This window comes from Cherax quadricarinatus, chromosome 96, assembly GCF_038502225.1.
Source record: "Cherax quadricarinatus isolate ZL_2023a chromosome 96, ASM3850222v1, whole genome shotgun sequence".
NCBI lineage: Eukaryota > Metazoa > Arthropoda > Malacostraca > Decapoda > Parastacidae > Cherax > Cherax quadricarinatus.
In genome coordinates this window covers 6,591,607-6,616,947 of record NC_091387.1, presented here as the reverse complement: position 1 = coordinate 6,616,947, position 25,341 = coordinate 6,591,607, and the positions used below count along the sequence as shown (strand labels likewise).

Sequence of the window (25,341 nt, the reverse complement as noted above, 5' to 3'; positions counted from 1 at the left end):
GGCATCCTGGGACAAAACTGACATAATTTGCGGGAAATGCTCAGCATAACAAGCAACTTTCTATATAGTAGTATGTCACTGATGTCAGCTATGATCTGTATACCTTGTACATGTACTGGTATACATTGTACATGTACTGGTATACCTTGTACATGTACTTGTATACCTTGTACATGTACTTGTATACCTTGTACATGTACTGGTATACCTTGTACATGTACTTGTATACCTTGTACATGTACTTGTATACCTTGTACATATACTGGTATACCTTGTACATGTACTTGTATACCATGTTCATGTACTGGTATACCTTGTACATGTACTTGTATACCTTGTACATGTACTGGTATACCTTGTACATGTACTTGTATACTTTGTACATGTACTGGTATACCTTGTACATGTACTGGTATACCTTGTACATGTACTTGTATACCTTGTACATGTACTGGTATACCTTGTACATGTACTGGTATACCTTGTACATGTACTAGTATACCTTGTACATGTACTTGTATACCTTGTACATGTACTGGTATACCTTGTACATGTACTTGTATACCTTGTACATATACTGGTTGTAAATAAAGGTTATTATTATTATTATCAACATTACCCAGAGTCCACTTACTAACGGGGAGAGTGTACGGTGAAGACCACATACATTTGCCGTACAACATAAGAAAGTCTACGGGGTGAACTACCCAGGTTTCACTTACAATGTTGGGAAAGTCTGCGGTGGCTGCTACCCGTGTTTCGTTTACTATTGGCGGAGCCTATGTTGAACTCTAATTATGTGACACATGACGTGATGAAGCTCTACACTGACTGAAACGTAACTTGATAAAGCTCTACACTGAGTGAAACATAACTTGATAAAGCTCTACACTGAGTGAAACATAACTTGATAAAGCTCTACACAGTGAAACATAACTTGATAAAGCTCTACACTGAGTGAAACGTAACTTGATAAAGCTCTACACTGAGTGAAACATAACTTGATAAAGCTCTACACTGAGTGAAACATAACTTGATAAAGCTCTACACTGAGTGAAACTTAACTTGATAAAGCTCTACACTGAGTGAAACATAACTTGATAAAGCTCTACACAGAGTGAAACATAACTTGATAAAGCTCTACACTGAGTGAAACATAACTTGATAAAGCTCTACACTGAGTGAAACATAACTTGATAAAGCTCTACACTGAGTGAAACATAACTTGATAAAGCTCTACACTGAGTGAAACATAACTTGATAAAGCTCTACACAGAGTGAAACATAACTTGATAAAGCTCTACACTGAGTGAAACATAACTTGATAAAGCTCTACACAGAGTGAAACATAACTTGATAAAGCTCTACACTGAGTGAAACATAACTTGATAAAGCTCTACACTGAGTGAAACATAACTTGATAAAGCTCTACACTGAGTGAAACATAACTTGATAAAGCTCTACACAGAGTGAAACATAACTTGATAAAGCTCTACACTGAGTGAAACATAACTTGATAAAGCTCTACACAGAGTGAAACATAACTTGATAAAGCTCTACACTGAGTGAAACATAACTTGATAAAGCTCTACACAGAGTGAAACATAACTTGATAAAGCTCTTCACAGAGTGAAACACTGTGTCAATAAAAGCTTATTAATCTGTTTCAGCTCTTCCCAGAGACTAGAGCTTTTTATTGCCCCAGCTTCCTGCTGGCAGTGAATGGTCGTATTATTTTTCTTTATAGATCAAGCAGCCTGTTTGTGCAGACTTGTGTACAGTGGAACGTTGTAGGATTTCTGGTCTAAGCTCTGTACACTTCCTGGCACTAATGACCTCTCTCACCGTCATGACCGGGTCATTTATTTTGAATCTAGTGAAGGGGAATAATCTGGCTGGCTCCCTGCCTGGCTGACTGGCTGGTTGGCTGCCTGGCTGACTCCCTGGCTAGTTGGCTGGCTGGTTGGCTGTCTGGCTGGCTGCCTGGCTAGTTGGCTGGCTGGCTACCTGGCCAGTTGGCTGGCTGGTTGGCTGCCTGGTTGGCTGCCTGGCTAGTTGGCTGGCTGGCTTCCTGGCTAGTTGGCTAGCTGGTTGGCTACCTGGCTGGCTGCCTGGCTAGTTGGCTGGCTGGCTGGCCGCCTGGCTGGCTCCCTGGCTACTTGGCTGGCTGGCTCCCTGGCAAGTTGGCTGGCTCCCTGGCGAGTTGGCTGGCTCCCTGGCTAATTGGCTGGATGGTTGGCTGCCTGGCTGGCTCCCTGGCTCGTTGGCTGGCTGGCTACCTGGCTCCCTGGCTAGTTGGCTGGCTGGCTCCCTGACCAGTTGGCTGGCTGGTTGGCTGGCTCCCTGGCTAGTTGGCTGGCTGGTTGGCTGCCTGGCTGGCTCCCTGGTTAGTTGGCTGGCTGGCTGGCTGGCTGGCTGGCTGGCTGGCTGGCTGGCCCCCTGGCTAGTTGGCTGGATGGCTCCCTGGCTAGTTGACTGGCTGGTTCCCTGGCTAGTTGGCTGGCTGGCTGGCTGCCTGCCTGGCTGGCTCCCTGGCTAGTTGGCTGGCTGGTTGGCTCACTGGCTAGTTGGCTTGCTGGCTCCCTGGCTAGTTGGCTGACTGACAGTTTGTATGTTCTCTCTCTCTCTCTCTCTCTCTCTCTCTCTCTCTCTATCTATCTATCTATATATATATATATATATATATATATATATATATATATATATATATATATATATATGTATATATATATATATGCAATAAGATCACAGTAAACAGGTGATTTCAAAATATGCAAAACAACCACTCTGAAAGAATAGAGAAATTCCAATTCCATTTTCTTGAAAAATTAAATAGCTTAGCCCATTCTATAAACTTTACTGTTGAGTTTGAAGAAAATAACTCATTGCCTTTTCTAGATGTTTTAATTATTAAGGGTAATAATGAATTCAAATTTAAAATTTACAGAAAACCTACAAATAACTGTTCCTATGTCCACTATTATTCCTCGCATCAAGATAGAGTCAAACTGTCTGTTTTCTCATCAATGTTTTTGAGAGCTTTACGAATTTGTAGTCCTGAGTTCATAGATGAGGAAATATCCAAAATTTATGAAATAGGTAATGATTTAAAATACCCAAGAAATGTAATTGATAAATCTTTTAAAGTTGCTAGGAACACTTTTTATAATCCAAAAAGGGACAACCAGCCTTATTCAACTAAAAATATGTTGGTTCTCCCTTACCATCAAAACTTGGTTGATATACCTTCTCTTCTTAAGACTTTTAATATTAAAGTTGTATTAAAAAATCTTGATACAGTAAAAAAACTTTTGATAAAGAATTCCCCCCAAAATGCTGATGGATGTGTCTATAAGATTCCTTGTAAAATTTGCGATAAAGTTTATTACGGTCAAACTGGTAAAAATCTCGAACTAAGATTAAAACAACATAAATATAGCATTAGAACTGGACAAGATTCCAATGCTCTATTTATTCATGTAAGAGATTTTAACCATCCAATTGATTTTCAAAAAGTTGAGAAAGTAGTATCAAGCAAGTCCATGGTCGACAGGAATATAATTGAATCTTGTCTCATAAAAAGCAGTTTTGACAATAATATGAATATTTCCTTTGGTTTATATAAATTAGATCCATTTATAATTAATAGAATTTGGGAAGAATTTAATAATACACTGGACAAATAAATAGCTTGGGGGTGAGTTTTGCAAAGGACCTATCCAAGTTGGCTCGCCGCGCGTCACGTGTTTAACCGTTGTGGGATCTGATAGTGAGGTGCTGGCCGACCCCTTATATAGCTTCCTTGGATGCTTCACTTTCATAGTTCCTTGATAATGTGAGTAGTCACGAAAGCGCTTGGAATTTCTCTATTCTTTCAGAGTGGTTGTTTTGCATATATATATATATATATATATATATATATATATATATATATATATATATATATATATATATATAATATATTTTCTTACTAACTCTACAGTTGGTGGTGTTAGTGATGCTGATAGTGACAGTGGTGGTGCTAACACCTCTCCCCCTCCCTCAGGTAACCTGCTGGTGGTGTTAGTGACGCTGATAGTGATAGTAGGGGTGCTAACACCTCTCCCCCTCCCTCAGGTAACCTGCTGGTGGTGTTAGTGATGCTGATAGTGACAGTGGTGATGCTAACACCTCTCCCCCTCCCTCAGGTAACCTGCTGGTGGTGTTAGTGATGGTGTTACATCGAAGAATGAGGAGCCACACCAACTTCTTCCTGACGAACCTGGCAGTTGCAGATCTCTGTGTTGCTGTCTTCTGTATCTACCAAAACTTCGCTTTGTATGTTATTAAGGAGTGAGTACCCATTTACAGCTGGTTCTAATCTCTTAAAACTGGTTCCAGTCCTCTTAAAACTGGTTCCAGTCCTCTTAGAACTGGTTCCAGTCCTCTTAGAACTGGTTCCAGTCCTCTTAGAACTGGTTCCAGTCCTCTTAGAACTGGTGCCAGTCCTCTTAGAACTGGTTCCAGTCCTCTTAGAACTGGTTCCAGTCCTCTTAGAACTGGTTCCAGTCCTCTTAGAACTGGTTCCAGTCCTCTTAGAACTGGTTCCAGTCCTCTTAGAACTGGTTCCAGTCCTCTTAGAACTGGTTCCAGTCCTCTTAGAACTGGTGCCAGTCCTCTTAGAACTGGTTCCAGTCCTCTTAGAACTGGTTCCAGTCCTCTTAGAACTGGTTCCAGTCCTCTTAGAACTGGTTCCAGTCCTCTTAGAACTGGTTCCAGTCCTCTTAGAACTGGTTCCAGTCCTCTTAGAACTGGTTCCAGTCAACTTAGAACTGGTTCCAATCCTCTTAGAACTGGTTCCAGTCCTCTTAGAACTGGTTCCAGTCAACTTAGAACTGGTTCCAGTCCTCTTAGAACTGGTTCCAGTCCTCTTAGAACTGGTTCCAGTCAACTTAGAACTGGTTCCAGTCCTCTTAGAACTGGTTCCAGTCCTCTTAGAACTGGTTCCAGCCCTCTTAGAACCGGTTCCAGTCCTCTTAGAACTGGTTCCAGTCCTCTTAGAACTGGTTCCAGTCAACTTAGAACTGATTCCAGTCCTCTTAGAACTGGTTCCAATTCTCTTAGAACTGGTTCCAGTCCTCTTAGAACTGGTTCCAGTCAACTTAGAACTGATTCCAGTCCTCTTAGAACTGGTTCCAGTCCTCTTAGAACTGGTTCCAATCCTCTTAGAACTGGTTCCAGTCCTCTTACAACTGGTTCCAGTTCTCTTACAACTGGTTCCAATCCTCTTAGAACTTTTACCAATCCTCTTAGAACTGTTGCAATCTTTTTACAACTGGTTCTAATTGTCTTACAACTAGTTCCAATTGTCTTACAACTGGTTCCAATCCTCTTAGAACTGGTTCCAATCATCTTAGAACTGGTACCAATCATCTTAGAACTGGTACCAATCCTCTTAGAACTGTTCCAATCTTTTTACAACTGGTTCCAATTGTTTTACAACTGATTCCAATCCTCTTACAACTGGTTCCAATTGTTTTACAACTGGTTCCAATCCTCTTATAACTGGTTCCAATCCACTTACAATTGGTTCCAATCCTCTTACAACTGGTTCCAACCCACTTACAACTGATTTCAATTGTCTTACAACTGGTTCCAGTCCACTTACAACTGGTTCCAGTCCTCTTACAACTGGTTCCAGTCCACTTACAACTGGTTCCAATCCACTTACAACTGGTTTCAATTGTCTTACAACTGGTTCCAATCCACTTACAACTGGTTCCAATCCTCTTACAACTGTTTGTAATCCTATTAGAACAGTTTCCAATCCTCTTAGGAGCTTTTCTAATCCTCTTAGAGCGTTGCAATGCTTTTACAACAGTTTAGAGTCCTTTTAGAACTGTCTCTAATCCTATTAGTACAGTTTCCAATCTCCTTAGGAGCATTTCTAATACTCTTAGAACCATTATTATACTTTTAGAACAGTTTCCAATCGTCCAAGATCCGTTTCCAATCCTCTTACAACAGTTTCCAACTCTTTTAGTACAGTTTCCAATCCTTAATTGCAACTGTCAATTTTAGTTCCTAATCCTCAGTCATAGTTCCTAATCCTCAATTATAGTTTCTAATTCTCAATTATAGTTTCCAATCCTCACTTATAGTTTCCAATCCTCAATTATAGTTTCTAATTCTCAATTGTAGTTTCTAATCCTGAATTGTAGTTTCTAATCCTGAATTGTAGTTTCTAACACTGAATTGTAGTTTCTAATCCTGAATTGTAGTTTCTAATCCTAAATTGTAGTTTCTAATCCTGAATTGTAGTTTCTAATCCTGAATTGTAGTTTCTAATCCTGAATTGTAGTTTCTAACACTGAATTGTAGTTTCTAATCCTGAATTGTAGTTTCTAATCCTAAATTGTAGTTTCTAATCCTGAATTGTAGTTTCTAATCCTAAATTGTAGTTTCTAATCCTGAATTGTAGTTTCTAATTCTGAATTGTAGTTTCTAATCCTAAATTGTAGTTTCTAATCCTGAATTGTAGTTTCTAATCCTAAATTGTAGTTTCTAATCCTGAATTGTAGTTTCTAATTCTGAATTGTAGTTTCTAATCCTGAATTGTAGTTTCTAATCCTGAATTGTAGTTTCTAATCCTGAATTGTAGTTTCTAATCCTAAATTGTAGTTTCTAATCCTAAATTGTAGTTTCTAATTCTGAATTGTAGTTTCTAATCCTAAATTGTAGTTTCTAATTCTGAGTTGTAGTTTCTAATTCTGAATTGTAATTTCTAATCCTGAATTGTAGTTTCTAATCCTAAATTGTAGTTTCTAATCCTAAATTGTAGTTTCTAATCCTAAATTGTAGTCTCTAATCCTAAATTGTAGTTTCTAATCCTAAATTGTAATTTCTAATCCTAAATTGTAGTTTCGAATCGCCTTCTAAGATGTCATTCTTGTGTTACAGTTGGTACTCCTGAGCTTCTCAGGTACCAAAACATCTCTTAGGATGTCTGTCGCACCTCCCAGCTGGTATTTGTGAAGTATTAAGATGTCATTGTTGTGTTACAGCTGGTACTTCGGTGAGTTCCTGTGCTTGATGTACCAGTTCGTCAACCAGCTGAGTTACACAGCATCCGTGATCATCCTGGTGGTGGTCAGTGGAGAAAGATACCTGGCCATTGTTGAACCTCTCAAGGCCAAGACGCTACTTACACGCAGGAATATGATAGTAAGTATATCTCTCTCTCTCTCTCTCTCTCTCTCTCTCTCTCTCTCTCTCTCTCTCTCTCTCTCTCTCTCTCTCGCTCTCTCTCTGTGCATTATTGGTGCTACACCTGTGTCTCACACCTGTTATGCTGACATGTCTAGTATACTGACACACTTCTCTAGGTCAGTCGCTCTGTCTTGATGGTAGGTGGTCAGTCCTTCTGTCTTGATGGTAGGTGGTCAGTCCCTCTGTCTTGATGGTAGGTGGTCAGTCCCTCAGTCTTGATGGTAGGTGGTCAGTCCCTCTGTCTTGATGGTAGGTGGTCAGTCCCTCAGTCTTGATGGTAGGTGGTCAGTCCCTCTGTGTTGATGGTAGGTGGTCAGTCCCTCAGTCTTGATGGTAGGTGGTCAGTCCCTCAGTCTTGATGGTAGGTGGCCAGTCCCTCAGTCTTGATGGTAGGTGGTCAGTCCCTCTGTCTTGATGGTAGGTGGTCAGTCCCTCAGTCTTGATGGTAGGTGGTCAGTCCCTCAGTCTTGATGGTAGGTGGTCAGTCCCTCTGTCTTGATGGTAGGTGGTCAGACCCTCAGTCTTGATGGTAGGTGGTCAGTCCCTCTGTCTTGATGGTAGGTGGTCAGTCCCTCAGTCTTGATGGTAGGTGGTCAGTCCCTCTGTCTTGATGGTAGGTGGTCAGACCCTCAGTCTTGATGGTAGGTGGTCAGTCCCTCTGTCTTGACGGTAGGTGGTCAGTCCCTCAGTCTTGATGGTAGGTGGTCTGTCCCTCTGTCTTGATGGTAGGTGGTCAGTCCCTCAGTCTTGATGGTAGGTGGTCAGTCCCTCAGTCTTGATGGTAGGTGGTCAGTCCCTCAGTCTTGATGGTAGGTGGTCTGTCCCTCTGTCTTGATGGTAGGTGGTCAGTCCCTCAGTCTTGATGGTAGGTGGTCAGTCCCTCAGTCTTGATGGTAGGTGGTCAGTCCCTCAGTCTTGATGGTAGGTGGTCTGTCCCTCTGTCTTGATGGTAGGTGGTCAGTCCCTCAGTCTTGATGGTAGGTGGTCAGTCCCTCAGTCTTGATGGTAGGTGGTCTGTCCCTCTGTCTTGATGGTAGGTGGTCAGTCCCTCAGTCTTGATGGTAGGTGGTCAGTTCCTCTGTCTTGATGGTAGGTGGTCAGTCCCTCTGTCTTGATGGTAGGTGGTCTGTCCCTCTGTCTTGATGGTAGGTGGTCTGTCCCTCTGTCTTGATGGTAGGTGGTCTGTCCCTCTGTCTTGATGGTAGGTGGTCAGTCCCTCAGTCTTGATGGTAGGTGGTCAGTCCCTCAGTCTTGATGGTAGGTGGTCAGTTCCTCAGTCTTGATGGTAGGTGGTCTGTCCCTCTGTCTTGATGGTAGGTGGTCTGTCCCTCTGTCTTGATGGTAGGTGGTCTGTCCCTCTGTCTTGATGGTAGGTGGTCAGTCCCTCAGTCTTGATGGTAGGTGGTCAGTCCCTCAGTCTTGATGGTAGGTGGTCAGTCCCTCAGTCTTGATGGTAGGTGGTCAGTTCCTCTGTCTTGATGGTAGGTGGTCAGTCCCTCAGTCTTGATGGTAGGTGGTCAGTCCCTCAAGAGTTGACTGACTAACCACCATCTTCCATTCCAGCACACCTGTTATACCCACACACCTGTAATTCCCATACACCTGCAGTGCTCCCACACCTACACTTACCACACTTATATTAAGCTTACCTTTAAACGCACAAATCTCTGGTAGTTTAAACTATAAGGAGAAAGAAACTCTTGTAAGAGCTTAAGTAAACCCAAAAGACATAGTCCACATAAACTGTGAGACGCTGTATGTGTCTGTCCTCACCTGGGGTCCTCTTCAGAAGGTAAACGGATATTGGGTTTTGTCTTCAACATGTTATGGGGGGTAATTAGGTTTGAACTCGGGATGTCTATGTGTTTGTGTGTGTGTACTCACTTAATTGTACTCACCTAATTGTGGTTGCAGGGGTCGAGACTCAGCTCCTGGCCCCGCCTCTTCACTGATCGCTACTAGGTCCTCTCTCTGCTTCTTGAGCTTTGTCATACCTCGTCATAAAGCTATGTATGGTTCCTGCCTTCACTACATCACTTGTTAGACTATTCCACTTCTTGACCACTCTTATGACTGAAGAAATACTTCCTAACGTCCCTGTGACTCGTCTGAGTCTTCAACTTCCAGTTGTGACCCCTTGTCCCTGTGTCCCCTCTCTGGAACATCCTGTCTCTGTCCACCTTATTTATTCCACGCAGTATTTTGTATATCGTTATCATGTCTCCTTTGACCCTCCTATCCTCCAGTGTCGTCAGTCCGATTTCCCTCAACCTTTCATCGTAGGACATTCCCCTGAGCTCTGGAACTAACGTTGTTGCAAACCTTTGTACTTTCTCTAATTTCTCGACGTGCTTGACCAGGTGTGGGTTCCAAACAGGTGCTGCATACTCCAGTATGGGCCTGACGTACACAGTGTACAGTGTCTTGAACGATTCCTTATTAAGGTATCGGAACGCTATTCTCAGGTTTGCCAGGCGCCCGTATGCTGCAGCGGTTATCTAGTTAATGTGTGCTTCCGGAGACATGCTCGGTGTTATACTCACCCCAAGATCTTTCTCCCTGAGTGAGGTTTGCAGTCTTTGTCCACCTAGTCTATACTCTGTCTGCGGTCTTCTTTGCCCCTCCCCAATCTTCATGACTTTGCATTTGGCGGGGTTGAATTCGAGAAGCCAGTTGCTGGACCAGGTGTCCAGTCTGTCCAGGTCTCTTTGTAGACCTGTCTGGTCCTCATCTGATTTAATTCTTCTCATTAACTTCACATCATCTACAAACAAGGACACTTCTGAGTCTATCCCTTCCATCATGTCATTCACATATACCAAGAATAGCACTGATCCTAGGAGTGACCCCTGTGGGACCCCGCTCGTCACAGGCGCCCACTGTCAGGTATTTTCTGATCCATTGCAGTGCCCTTCCTGTTATACGCACCTGATCCTCTAGCTTCTGCACCAATCTCTTGTGAGGAACTGTGTCGAAGGCCTTCCTGCAGTCCAAGAAAATGCAATCAACCCAGCCCTCTCTCTCATGTCTTACTTCTGTTACCTTGTCATAAAACTCCAGAAGAGTTGTAACACAGGATTTGCCTTCCATGAATCCGTGCTGGTTGTTGTTAATCTTGTTCCGTTCCAGGTGCTCCACCACTCTCCTCCTGATAATCTTCTCCATGACTTTACATACTATACATGTCAGAGACACAGGTTTGTAGTTTAGTGCCTCGTTTCTGTCTCTTAAAAACGGGAACTACATTTGCCATCTTCCATACCTCAGGTAGTTGTCCAGTTTCAAGGGATGTGTTGAAGATTGTTGTTAGTGGCACACACAGTGTCTCTGCACCCTGTGTGTGTGTGTATGTGTGTGTGTGTGTGTGTGTGTGTGTGTGTGTGTACTCACCTAGTTGTACTCACCTAGTTGAGGTTGCGGGGGTCGAGTCCGAGCTCCTGGCCCCGCCTCTTCACTGATCGCTACTAGGTCACTCTCCCTGAGCCGTGAGCTTTATCATACCTCTGCTTAAAGCTATGTATGGATCCTGCCTCCACTACATCGCTTCCCAAACTATTCCACTTACTGGCTACTCTGTGGCTGAAGAAATACTTCCTAACATCCCTGTGATTCATTTGTGTCTTCAGCTTCCAACTGTGTCCCCTTGTTACTGTGTCCAATCTCTGGAACATCCTGTCTTTGTCCACCTTGTCAATTCCTCTCAGTATTTTGTGTGTGTGTGTGTGTGTGTGTGTGTGTGTGTGTGTGTGTGTGTGTGTGTGTGTGTGGGTGTGTGTGTGTGTGTGTGTGTGTGTGTACCTTTTCACCACATAAATATATTACCAGACTTCACAAGGTAGAATTTCCCACAAGTCTCCTTAATGAGCTCTCATTTCGTAAATGTGACACCCACACTTACTCAGTTATTATTATTATTATTATTATTATTATTATTATTATTATTATTATTATTATTATTATTATTATTATTTTAGTTTTATTAATAATATTATTTGTAATTGTTATATAAAAAGAAGCGATTAATGTGAATGGGTTTTCCACCTAACCCACAATGTCGACTGGAAATTCTTAGCACAGCTTGAGGAGTGGGTACGGCAATATCTAGGAAGCCAACAGGCAGAAATGACTATCATAGTGGTATATTACTATTTATTATGGTAGTATACTACTGTGCATTATTCTAGAAGTCAAGAAATTAGAGAAAGTGCAAAGGTTTGCAACAAGACTAGTCCCGGAGTTAAGGGGATTGTCCTACGAGGAGAGGTTAAGGGAAATCAACCTGACGACACTTGAGGACAGGAGGGATATGATAACGACCTGTAAAATACTGAGAGGAATCGACATGGTGGACAGGAACAGCATGTTCCAGAGATGGGACACAGCATCAATGGGACACAGCAACAAGGGGACACAGCAACAAGGGGACATAGCAACAAGGGGACACAGCAACAAGGGGACACAGCAACAAGGGGACACAGCAACAAAGGGACACAACAACAAGGGGACACAGCAACAAGGGGACACAACAGCAAGGGGACACAGTAACAAAGGAACACAACAGCAAGGGGACACAGCAACAAGGGGACGCAACAACAAGGGACGCAACAACAAGGGGACACAGCAACAAGGGGACGCAGCAACAAGGGGACACAGCAATAACTGGACACAGCAACAATGGGACACAGCAACAAGAGGTCACAGCAACAAGGAGACACAGCAACAAGGGGACACAACAACAAGGTGACACAGCAACAAGGGGACACAGTAACAAGGGGACACAGTAACAAGGGGACACAGCAACAAGGGGACACAGCAACAAGGGACACAGCAACAAGGGGACACAGCAACAAGGGGACACAGCAACAAAGAGACACAGCAACAAGGGGACACAACAACAAGGGGACACAGCAACAAGGAGACACAGCAACAAGGGGACACAACAGCAAGGGGACACAGTAACAAGGGGACACAGCAATAACTGGACACTGCAACAAAGGGACACAGTAACAAGGGGATACAGCAACAAGGGGACACAGCAACAAGGGGACACAGCAACAAGGGACACAGCAACAAGGGGACACAGCAACAAGGAGACACAGCAACAAGGGGACACAACAGCAAGGGTACACAGTAACAAGGGGACATAGCAACAAGGGGACACAGCAATAACTGGACACTGCAACAAGGGGACACAGTAACAAGGGGACACAGCAACAAGGGGACACAGCAACGAGGGGACACAGCAACAAGGAGACACAGCAACAAGGGGTCACAGCAACAAGGGGACACAACAACAAGGGGACACAGCAACAAAGGGACACAACAACAAGGGGACACAGCACAAGGGGACACAGCAACAAGGGGACACAGCAACTAGGGGACACAACAACAAGGGGACACAGTAACAAGGGGACATAGCAACAAGGGGACACAGCAACAAGGGGACACAACAACAAGGGGACACAGCAACAAAGGGACACAACAACAAGGGGACACAGCAACAACGAGACACAGCAACAAGGGGACACAGCAACAAGGGGACACAGCAACACGGAGACACAGCAACAAGGGGACACAACAGCAAGGGGACACAGTAACAAGGGGACACAGCAATAACTGGACACTGCAACAAGGGGACACAGTAACAAGGGGACACAGCAACAAGGGGACACAGCAACAAGGGAACACAACAACAAGGAGACACAGCAACAGGGGGACACAGCAACAAGGGGTCACAACAACAAGGAGACACAGCAACAAGGGGACACAGCAACATGGGGACACAGCAACAAGGGGTCACAACAACAAGGAGACACAGCAACAAGGGGTCACAGCAACAAGGGGACACAGCAACAAGGGGTCACAACAACAAGGAGACACAGCAACAAGGGGACACAGCAACAAGGGGTCACAACAACAAGGAGACACAGCAACAAGGGGACACAGCAACAAGAGGACACAACAACAAGGGGACACAGCAACAAGGAGACACAGCAACAAGGGGACACAGCAACAAGGGGTCACAGCAACAAGGGGTCACAGCAACAAGGAGACACAGCAACAAGGGGACACAGCAACAAGGGGTCACAGCAACAAGGGGTCACACCAACAAGGAGACACAGCAACAAGGGGACACAACAGCAAGGGGCCACAGTAACAATGGGACACAACAGCAAGGGGCCACAGTAACAAGGGGACACAGCAACAAGGGGACACAGCAACAAGGGACACAGCAACAAGGGGACACAGCAACAAGGAGACACAGCAACAAGGGGACACAACAACAAGGAGACACAGCAACAGGGGGACACAGCAACAAGGGGTCACAACAACAAGGAGACACAGCAACAAGGGGACACAGCAACATGGGGACACAGCAACAAGGGGTCACAACAACAAGGAGACACAGCAACAAGGGGTCACAGCAACAAGGGGTCACAACAACAAGGAGACACAGCAACAAGGGGACACAGCAACAAGGGGTCACAACAACAAGGAGACACAGCAACAAGGGGACACAGCAACAAGAGGACACAACAACAAGGGGACACAGCAACAAGGAGACACAGCAACAAGGGGACACAGCAACAAGGGGTCACAGCAACAAGGGGTCACAGCAACAAGGAGACACAGCAACAAGGGGACACAGCAACAAGGGGTCACAGCAACAAGGGGTCACACCAACAAGGAGACACAGCAACAAGGGGACACAACAGCAAGGGGCCACAGTAACAAGGGGACACAACAGCAAGGGGCCACAGTAACAAGGGGACACAGCAACAAGGGGACACAACAACAAGGGGACACAGCAACAAGGGGACACAGCAACAAGGGGACACAACAGCAAGGGGACACAGCAACAAGGGGACACAACAACAAGGGGACACAACAACAAGGGGACACAGCAACAAGGGGACACAGCAACAAGGGGACACAGCAACAAGGGGACACAGCAACAAGGGGACACAACAACAAGGGGACACAGCAACAAGGGGTCACAACTGGAAGTTGAAGACTCAGATGAGTCACAGGGATGTTAGGAAGTATTTCTTCTGTCACAGAGTAGTCAGAAAGTGGAACAATCTGGAGAGTGATGTTGCAGAGGCAGGATCCATACATAGCTTTAAGAAGAGGTATGATAAAGCTCATGGAGCAGGAAGAGTGACCTAGCAGCGACTAGTGAAGAGGCGGGGACAGGAGCTATGACCCGACTCCTGAAACCACAGTTAAGTGAATTAGGTGTGTACACACTCACCCCCCCCCCCACACACACACGACCTAACGACCCTGGAGCAGGGAGGAACAAGGGGAGACTTGATTAGAACGTAAAAAATCGTCAGAGAAATTTTTAAAGGCAGATAGGGACACACTGAATTAACAGGACCAGGATGAAGGGATCAGGATCAAGGGACCAGGATCAAGGGACCAGGATCAAGGGACCAGGATCAAGGGACCAGAATCAAGGGATCAGGATCAAGGGACCAGGATCAAGGGACCAGGATCAAGGGACCAGGATCAAGGGACCAGAATCAAGGTATCAGGATCAAGGGACCAGGATCAAGGGACCAGGATCAAGGGACCAGGATCAAGGGACCAGGATCAAGGGACCAGGATCAAGGGACCAGGATCAAGGGACCAGGATCAAGGGACCAGGATTAAGGGACCAGGATCAAGGGATCAGGATCAAGGGACCAGGATCAAGGGACCAGGATCAAGGGATCAGGATCAAGGGACCAGGATCAAGGGACCAGGATCAAGGGACCAGGATCAAGGGACCAGGATCAAGGGATCAGGATCAAGGGACCAGGATCAAGGGACCAGGATCAAGGGACCAGGATCAAGGTACCAGGATCAAGGGACCAGGATCAAGGGACCAGAATCAAGGGACCAGGATCAAGGGACCAGGATCAAGGGACCAGGATCAAGGGACCAGGATCAAGGGACCAGAATCAAGGGACCAGGATCAAGGGACCAGGATCAAGGGACCAGGATCAAGGGACCAGGATCAAGGGACCAGGATGAGCCATAGGAATGTTAAGAAGAGTATCTTTAGCCTCAAGCGGGTTGACAAGTGGAATGACTTGGATGAGGTAGTGGTGTAGGCAAACTCGAGACGCAGCTTCAAGAGTAGATATGATAATGTTTAACAAGCCAGAAATCAATGTTATCGATAACAGTAGTCTACAAGGCGGGGCCAGGAACTAAACCTCGACCACGTAAACAGAAATCGGTGAGTACACACAAGCCATATGTACCCCGGAGACTCAACAATGGAATCACGATTTAATCTCTCTATTGTTTCCTGTGATATATATATATATATATATATATATATATATATATATATATATATATATATATATATATATATATATATGTGTGTGTGTGTGTGTGTGGTGCCGAATAGGCAGAACTTGCGATCTTGGCTTAAATAGCAACGTTCATCTTGCCATATAGGTCAAGTGAAAATTTGTGTATGCAATAATTTCGCCAAAATCATTCTGAACCTAACGAAAAAAATATATTTCACTGTGTTTGTTTAGTATTAAATTACTGTAAACAAATCTAAAATATATTTAGTTGGGTTAGGCTAAAATAAATTGTTCTTGTTATAATAAGGTTAGGTAAGTTTTCTAAGATTCTTTTGGTGCAAAATTATAAATTTTAACATTAACATTAATGAAAAAAATATATCTTTAAACGTATAAGAGAAAATTTTAGAAAGGACTTAATTTTAAATGAGTTCTTGCTAATTGACCAGTTTTACATATTCGGCACGACATATATATATATATATATATATATATATTATAAATATATATATGTATATTATACATATATATATGTATATTATATATATATATATATATACCTGTGTGTTAGTGGACTGGTGTGCGTCGCATCCTGGCTAACACTCCCTACCCTGGGTTATCCTGGGTGGCTAACACTCCCTACCCTGGGTTATCCTGGATGGCTAACACTCCCTACCCTGGGTTATCCTGGGTGGCTAACACTCCCTACCCTGGGTTATCCTGGGTGGCTAACACTCCCTACCCTGGGTTATCCTGGGTGGCTAACACTCCCTGCCCTGGGTTATCCTGGGTGGCTAACACTCCCTACCCTGGGTTATCCTGGGTGGCTAACACTCCCTGCCCTGGGTTATCCTGGGTGGCTAACACTCCCTGCCCTGGGTTATCCTGGGTGGCTAACACTCCCTGCCCTGGGTTATCCTGGGTGGCTAACACTCCCTGCCCTGGGTTATCCTGGGTGACTAACACTCCCTGCCCTGGGTTATCCTGGGTGACTAGCACTCCCTGCCCTGGGTTATCCTGGGTGACTAACACTCCCTACCCTGGGTTATCCTGGGTGGCTAACACTCCCTACCCTGGGTTATCCTGGGTGGCTAACACTCCCTACCCTGGGTTATCCTGGGTGACTAACACTCCCTACCCTGGGTTATCCTGGGTGACTAACACTCCCTACCCTGGGTTATCCTGGGTGGCTAACACTCCCTACCCTGGGTTATCCTGGGTGGCTAACACTCCCTACCCTGGGTTATCCTGGGTGGCTAACACTCCCTACCCTGGGTTATCCTGGGTGGCTAACACTCCCTACCCTGGGTTATCCTGGGTGGCTAACACTCCCTACCCTGGGTTATTCTGGGTGGCTAACACTCCCTACCCTGGGTTATTCTGGGTGGCTAACACTCCCTACCCTTGGTTATCCTGGGTGGCTAACACTCCCTACCCTGGGTTATCCTGGGTGGCTAACACTCCCTACCCTGGGTTATCCTGGGTAGCTAACACTCCCTACCCTGGGTTATCCTGGGTGGCTAACACTCCCTACCCTGGGATATCCTGGGTGGCTAACACTCCCTACCCTGGGTTATCCTGGGTGACTAACACTCCCTACCCTGGGTTATCCTGGGTGGCTAACACTCCCTACCCTGGGTTATCCTGGGTGGCTAACACTCCCTACCCTGGGTTATCCTGGGTAGCTAACACTCCCTACCCTGGGTTATCCTGGGTGGCTAACACTCCCTACCCTGGGTTATCCTGGGTGGCTAACACTCCCAACCCTGGGTTATCCTGGGTGGCTAACACTCCCTACCCTGGGTTATCCTGGGTGGCTAACACTCCCTACCCTGGGTTATCCTGGGTGGCTAACACTCCCTACCCTGGGTTATCCTGGGTGGCTAACACTCCCCACCCTGGGTTATCCTGGGTGGCTAACACTCCCTACCCTGGGTTATTCTGGGTGGCTAACACTCCCTACCCTGGGTTATCCTGGGTGGCTAACACTCCCTACCGTGGGTTATCCTGGGTGGCTAACACTCCCTACCCTGGGTTATCCTGGGTGGCTAACACTCCCTACCCTGGGTTATCCTGGGTGACTAACACTCCCTACCCTGGGTTATCCTGGGTGGCTAACACTCCCTACCCTGGGTTATCCTGGGTCGCTAACACTCCCTACCCTGGGTTATCCTGGGTGGCTAACACTCCCTACCCTGGGTTATCCTGGGTGGCTAACACTCCCTACCCTGGGTTATCCTGGGTGACTAACACTCCCTACCCTGGGTTATCCTGGGTGGCTAACACTCCCTACTCTGGGTTATCCTGGGTGGCTAACACTCCCTACCCTGGGTTATCCTGGGTGGCTAACACTCCCTACCCTGGGTTATCCTGGGTGGCTAACACTCCCTACCCTGGGTTATCCTGGGTGACTAACACTCCCTACCCTGGGTTATCCTGGGTGGCTAACACTCCCTACCCTGGGTTATCCTGGGTGGCTAACACTCCCTACCCTGGGTTATTCTGGGTGGCTAACACTCCCTACCCTGGGTTACCCTGGGTGACTAACACTCCCTTCCCTGGGTTATCCTGGGTGGCTAACACTCCCTACCCTGGGTTATTCTGGGTGGCTAACACTCCCTACCCTGGGTTATCCTGGGTGGCTAACACACCCTACCCTGGGTTATCCTGGGTGGCTAACCCTCCCTACCCTGGGTTATCCTGGGTGGCTAACACTCCCTACCCTGGGTTATCCTGGGTGACTAACACTCCCTACCCTGGGTTATCCTGGGTGGCTAACACTCCCTACCCTGGGTTATCCTGGGTGACTAACACTCCCTACCCTGGGTTATCCTGGGTGGCTAACCCTCTAGGGCTAAAAATCCTAATAAAATCTTCTGTTATCATATGTTATCTTGCGTTCCAGGTTACGATGGTGCTAGTATGGGTATTCTCGGCTCTGTACTCCTGCCCCAGGCTTCTCTATTTCACAGTAAGTCCTTCCCAGTTATACGTATTTTCAACACTTCTGGCAAGACACCCATTGTAAGAAAGATGGTAAATGTGTTTTTCTTATTTTTGGGTTACCTTACCTTGATAGACCATGGGAAGTTGTCCCTTAATCAAACTTAAGGGACTGACCATCTATCAAGGCTCGGGGACTGATCACCTGTAAATTAAATCTCGACTGAAGAAACCTACTAAGTAGGCGATACTTTACAGCAAGAAAGGAACTTAAGTCTTGCACATACGTTATACTTTTCATAATGTTGACGGTGTTGCACATTGCTCAACAGTCACGTCATCTTGCAATATTTCCGGCAGATTGGAGGTGGTCAGTTAATTATTTATCCTGTATCCTCCTGTGTTGCACGACACTGGTAGTGTTGCAGGCTTGGTACACTGGGTGTGTGTTGCACGACACTGGTAGTGTTGCAGGCTTGGTACACTGGGTGTGTGTTGCACGACACTGGTAGTGTTGCAGGATTGGTACACTGGGTGTGTGTTGCACGACACTGGTAGTGTTGCAGGATTGGTACACTGGGTGTGTGTTGCACGACACTGGTAGTGTTGCAGGCTTGGTACACTGTCTGGGTGTGTGTTGCACAACACTGGTAGTGTTGCAGGCTTGGTACACTGTCTGGGTGTGTGTTGCACAACACTGGTAGTGTTGCAGGCTTGGTACACTGTCTGGGTGTTGCACAACACTGGTAGTGTTGCAGGCTTGGTACACTGGGTGTGTGTTGCACGACACTGGTAGTGTTGCAGGCTTGGTACACTGGGTGTGTGTTGCACGACACTGGTAGTGTTGCAGGCTTGGTACACTGTCTGGGTGTGTGTTGCACAACACTGGTAGTGTTGCAGGCTTGGTACACTGGGCGTGTGTTGCACAACACTGATAGTGTTGCAGGCTTGGTACACTGGGTGTGTGTTGCACAACACTGGTAGTGTTGCAGGCTTGGTACACTGGGTGTGTGTTGCACGACACTGGTAGTGTTGCAGGCTTGGTACACTGGGTGTGTGTTGCACGACACTGGTAGTGTTGCAGGCTTGGTACACTGGGTGTGTGTTGCACGACACTGGTAGTGTTGCAGGCTTGGTACACTGTCTGGGTGTGTGTTGCACAACACTGGTAGTGTTGCAGGCTTGGTACACTGTCTGGGTGTTGCACAACACTGGTAGTGTTGCAGGCTTGGTACACTGGGTGTGTGTTGCACAACACTGGTAGTGTTGCAGGCTTGGTACACTGTCTGGGTGTTGCACAACACTGGTAGTGTTGCAGGCTTGGTACACTGTCTGGGTGTTGCAGGCTTGGTACACTGGGTGTGTGTTGCACAACACTGGTAGTGTTGCAGGCTTGGTACACTGTCTGGGTGTTGCACAACACTGGTAGTGTTACAGGCTTGGTACACTGTCTGGGTGTGTGTTGCACAACACTGGTAGTGTTGCAGGCTTGGTACACTGGGTGTGTGTTGCACAACACTGGTAGTGTTGCAGGCTTGGTACACTGTCTGGGTGTTGCACAACACTGGTAGTGTTGCAGGCTTGGTACACTGGGTGTGTGTTGCACGACACTGGTAGTGTTGCAGGCATGGTACACTGTCTGGGTGTGTGTTGCACAACACTGGTAGTGTTGCAGGCTTGGTACACTGTCTGGGTGTGTGTTGCACGACACTGGTAGTGTTGCAGGCTTGGTACACTGTCTGGGTGTGTGTTGCACGACACTGGTAATGTTGCAGGCTTGGTACACTGTCTGGGTGTTGCACAACACTGGTAGTGTTGCAGGCTTGGTACACTGTCTGGGTGTTGCACGACACTGGTAGTGTTGCAGGCTTGGTACACTGTCTGGGTGTGTGTTGCACGACACTGGTAGTGTTGCAGGCTTGATACACTGTCTGGGTGTGTGTTGCACAACACTGGTAGTGTTGCAGGCTTGGTACACTGTCTGGGTGTTGCACAACACTGGTAGTGTTGCAGGCTTGGTACACTGTCTGGGTGTGTGTCGCACAACACTGGTAGTGTTGCACAACACTGGTAGTGTTGCAGGCTTGGTACACTGTCTGGGTGTGTGTTGCACAACACTGGTAGTGTTGCAGGCTTGGTACACTGTCTGGGTGTGTGTTGCACAACACTGGTAGTGTTGCAGGCTTGGTACACTGTCTGGGTGTGTGTTGCACGACACTGGTAGTGTTGCAGGCTTGGTACACTGTCTGGGTGTGTGTTGCACGACACTGGTAGTGTTGCAGGCTTGGTACACTGTCTGGGTGTTGCACAACACTGGTAGTGTTGCAGGCTTGGTACACTGTCTGGGTGTTGCACGACACTGGTAGTGTTGCAGGCTTGGTACACTGTCTGGGTGTTGCACAACACTGGTAGTGTTGCAGGCTTGGTACACTGTCTGGGTGTGTGTTGCACGACACTGGTAGTGTTGCAGGCTTGGTACACTGTCTGGGTGTTGCACAACACTGGTAGTGTTGCAGGCTTGATACACTGTCTGGGTGTGTGTTGCACGACACTGGTAGTGTTGCAGGCTTGGTACACTGTCTGGGTGTGTGTTGCACGACACTGGTAGTGTTGCAGGCTTGGTACACTGTCTGGGTGTGTGTTGCACGACACTGGTAGTGTTGCAGGCTTGGTACACTGTCTGGGTGTGTGTTGCACGACACTGGTAGTGTTGCAGGCTTGGTACACTGTCTGGGTGTGTGTTGCACGACACTGGTAGTGTTGCAGGCTTGGTACACTGTCTGGGTGTGTGTTGCACGACACTGGTAGTGTTGCAGGCTTGGTACACTGTCTGGGTGTTGCACAACACTGGTAGTGTTGCAGGCTTGGTACACTGTCTGGGTGTGTGTTGCACAACACTGGTAGTGTTGCAGGCTTGGTACACTGTCTGGGTGTGTTGCACAACACTGGTAGTGTTGCAGGCTTGGTACACTGGGTGTGTGTTGCAAAACACTGGTAGTGTTGCAGGCTTGATGCACTGTCTGGGAGTGTTGCACAACGCTGGTCAGTGTTGCACAACACTGGTCAGTGTTGCATACTTTGTACACTGCCTGTGTGTGTGTTACACAACACTGGTAGTGTTTCAGGCTTGATACACCGTCTGTGTGTGTTACACAACATTGGTAGTGTTGCAGGCTTGATACACTGTCTGTGTGTGTTACGCAACATTGGTAGTGTTGCAGGCTTGATACACCGTCTGTGTGTGTCACACAACACTTTTAGTGTTGCAGGCTTGATACACTGTCCATGTGTGTGTCACACAACACTGGTAGTGTTGCAGTCTTGATACACCGTCCATGTGTGCGTCACACAACACTGGTAGTGTTGCAGGCTTGATACACCGTCCATGTGTGTGTCACGCAACACTGGTAGTGTTGCAGGCTTGATACACTGTCCATGTGTGTGTGTCACACAACACTGGTGGTGTTGCAGGCTTGATACACCGTCCATGTGTGTGTCACGCAACACTGGTAGTGTTGCAGGCTTGATACACTGTCCATGTGTGTGTATCACACAACACTGGTAGTGTTGCAGGCTTGATACACCATTCATGAGTGTATCACACAACACTGGTAGTGTTGCAGGCTTGATACACCGTTCATGAGTGTATCACACAACACTGGTAGTGTTGCAGGCTTGATACACCGTCCACGTGTGTGTCACACAACACTGGTAGTGTTGCAGGCTTGATACACCGTCCATGAGTGTGTCACACAACACTGGTAGTGTTGCAGGCTTGATACACCGTCCATGTGTGTGTCACGCAACACTGGTAGTGTTGCAGGCTTGATACACTGTCCATGTGTGTGTGTGTCACACAACACTGGTGGTGTTGCAGGCTTGATACACTGTCCATGTGTGTATCACACAACACTGGTAGTGTTGCAGGCTTGATACACCGTCCACGTGTGTGTCACACACCACTGGTAGTGTTGCAGGCTTGATACACCGTCCATAAACCATACCCCCGGCCGGGATTGAACCCGCGGTCATAGAGTCTCAAAACTCCAGCCCGTCGCGCTAGCCACTAGACCAGCTAGCCACAATAAGATTCATCCAACTAGGTATATTTCTACACCATAGGAAAGTTAGCACAGGCACCTCTGTGACCACAAATGCAAGTTTTTACAGACGAATCTCCAGCTAGCGTGGCCGTGACGAACTCTAGCTCAAGTCCCTTCACTTCCGTCAACATGACTGTTGACGGCAGTGAAGGGACTTGAGCTAGAGTTCGTCACGGCCACGCTAGCTGGAGATTCGTCTGTAAAAACTTGCATTTGTGGTCACAGAGGTGCCTGTGCTAACTTTCCTATGGTGTAGAAATATACCTAGTTGGATGAATCTTATTGTGGCTAGCTGGTCTAGTGGCTAGCGCGACGGGCTGGAGTTTTGAGACTCTATGACCGCGGGTTCAATCCCGGCCGGGGGTATGGTTTATTTGCAATCGTGTCATTACGATTTCTTAAGTCACACCGTCCATGAGTGTGTTGTACAACACTGGTAGTGTTGCAGGCTTGATACACCGTCCATGAGTGTGTTGTACAACACTGGTAGTGTTGCAGGCTTGATACACCGTCCATGAGTGTGTTGTACAACACTGGTAGTGTTGCAGGCTTGATACACCGTCCATGAGTGTGTTGTACAACACTGGTAGTGTTGCAGGCTTGATACACCGTCCATGAGTGTGTTGTACAACACTGGTAGTGTTGCAGGCTTGATACACCGTCCATGAGTGTGTTGTACAACACTGATAGTGTTGCAGGCTTGATACACCGTCCATGAGTGTGTTGTACAACACTGATAGTGTTTCAGGCTTGATACACCGTCCATGTGTGTGTCACAGAACACTGGTAGTGTTGCAGGCTTGATCCACCGTCCATGTGTGTGTCACAGAACACTGGTAGTGTTGCAGGCTTGATCCACCGTCTTCTAGCGTAAAGACTGACTCGTTATCAGAGAGCACATAATGTTCTGTCGTCAGTACATTGTGGTGTGTTGCAGGTGCAGGAATACCCAGTGGAAGGAGGGCGTACAGAAGCTATGTGTCTGCTACGGAGGGACCAGTTCGATACCCGCATTTGGGACGTGGCCAGTCTGACTTTACTGTACCTCCTGCCCCTGGTTCTGCTGTCACTGCTCTACGCCCGCATCGCTCACACTCTGTGGCGCTCTGGGCGTCTTCTGGCGGCTGCCACATCACCTCACGCCGCAGAGGTGACAGCGGCTGTGGAGTACGGGGCCTTCAAGACGCAGCACACAGCCTCCGTCAGCTCCACCTCCAGTAGCGGGGGAGTGGCAGGTGCTGGAGTGGAGGGGGGAGGTGGAGGCAGCCCTGTGATAAACCAAGGCAGAGAAAAGAAGATTCATGTCACTCGAGGCTCCGTCAAGTCCATCATGTCAACGTACGTCTCCATCGCTTCGGTGAGAGATGAAGGGTCGCGCATCCACCAGCCAGCACCGGATGTCATCCCTCTAACCCCGCTATCCAACATGCGGGTAGATGGTGCGGGTAGAAGCAGGAGGGGCGCCTCTCAGAGAATACCCAGACGTACCCTACACCTCCACCCTTCTCCCTTAGTCCTAAGGGCGCGTCGCAAGGTCATAAACATGCTGGTAGTTGTCGTAGTAAGTTTTGCTGCGTGTTCCCTGCCCTTCCACACACGCAAAATGCTCCAGTATTACTGGAGCAATTATAACCACAACTCTCACGCCTCCTATATCCTCACTCCAGTTACATTCCTCCTCATGTATGCTAATTCTGCTGTTAATCCCATTCTGTATACTTTCATGAGTCGTAAGTTCCGCACCTCCTCCTGTGATCTGTTGACTTGTCGCTTGTGGCAGACGCGGCTGTCAAGGTCCCATAGACCCACTGTTGTGGCTAGACTTACTGCCAGAGACAAGGTGGTCACTCACTTAGTGTGAGTCCCACGTACTGTTGTGGCTAGACTTACTGCCAGAGACAAGGTGGTCACTCACTTAGTGTGAGTGCCACGTACTGTTGTGGCTAGACTTACTGCCAGAGACAAGGTGGTCACTCACTTAGTGTGAGTCCCACGTACTGTTGTGGCTAGACTTACTGCCAGAGACAAGGTGGTCACTCACTTAGTGTGAGTGCCACGTACTGTTGTGGCTAGACTTACTGCCAGAGACAAGGTGGTCACTCACTTAGTGTGAGTCCCACGTACTGTTGTGGCTAGACTTACTGCCAGAGACAAGGTGGTCACTCACTTAGTGTGAGTCCCACGTACTGTTGTGGCTAGACTTACTGCCAGAGACAAGGTGGTCACTCACTTAGTGTGAGTCCCACGTACTGTTGTGGCTAGACTTACTGCCAGAGACAAGGTGGTCACTCACTTAGTGTGAGTGCCACGTACTGTTGTGGCTAGACTTACTGCCAGAGACAAGGTGGTCACTCACTTAGTGTGAGTCCCACGTACTGTTGTGGCTAGACTTACTGCCAGAGACAAGGTGGTCACTCACTTAGTGTGAGTCCCACGTACTGTTGTGGCTAGACTTACTGCCAGAGACAAGGTGGTCACTCACTTAGTGTGAGTCCCACGTACTGTTGTGGCTAGACTTACTGCCAGAGACAAGGTGGTCACCCACTTAGTGTGAGTGCCACGTACTGTTGTGGCTAGACTTACTGCCAGAGACAAGGTGGTCACTCACTTAGTGTGAGTCCCACGTACTGTTGTGGCTAGACTTACTGCCAGAGACAAGGTGGTCACCCACGTAGTGTGAGTCCCACGTACTGTTGTGGCTAGACTTACTGCCAGAGACAAGGTGGTCACTCACT

The 25,341-nt window shown here is 47.1% G+C and overlaps 1 protein-coding gene across 1 annotated transcript; it reads left to right on the top strand.

Annotated features, from left to right (window-relative positions):
* The first annotated feature begins 4,192 nt into the window (after positions 1-4,192).
* Positions 4,193-24,467, top strand: TrissinR (Trissin receptor). The gene is made up of 4 exons (XM_053795675.2): positions 4,193-4,332; positions 7,044-7,203; positions 18,466-18,531; positions 23,544-24,467. The coding sequence occupies exons 1-4, from the start codon at positions 4,211-4,213 to the stop codon at positions 24,465-24,467; spliced, it is 1,272 nt and encodes a 423-aa protein (XP_053651650.2). The 5' UTR covers positions 4,193-4,210.
* The last annotated feature ends 874 nt before the right edge of the window (positions 24,468-25,341 follow it).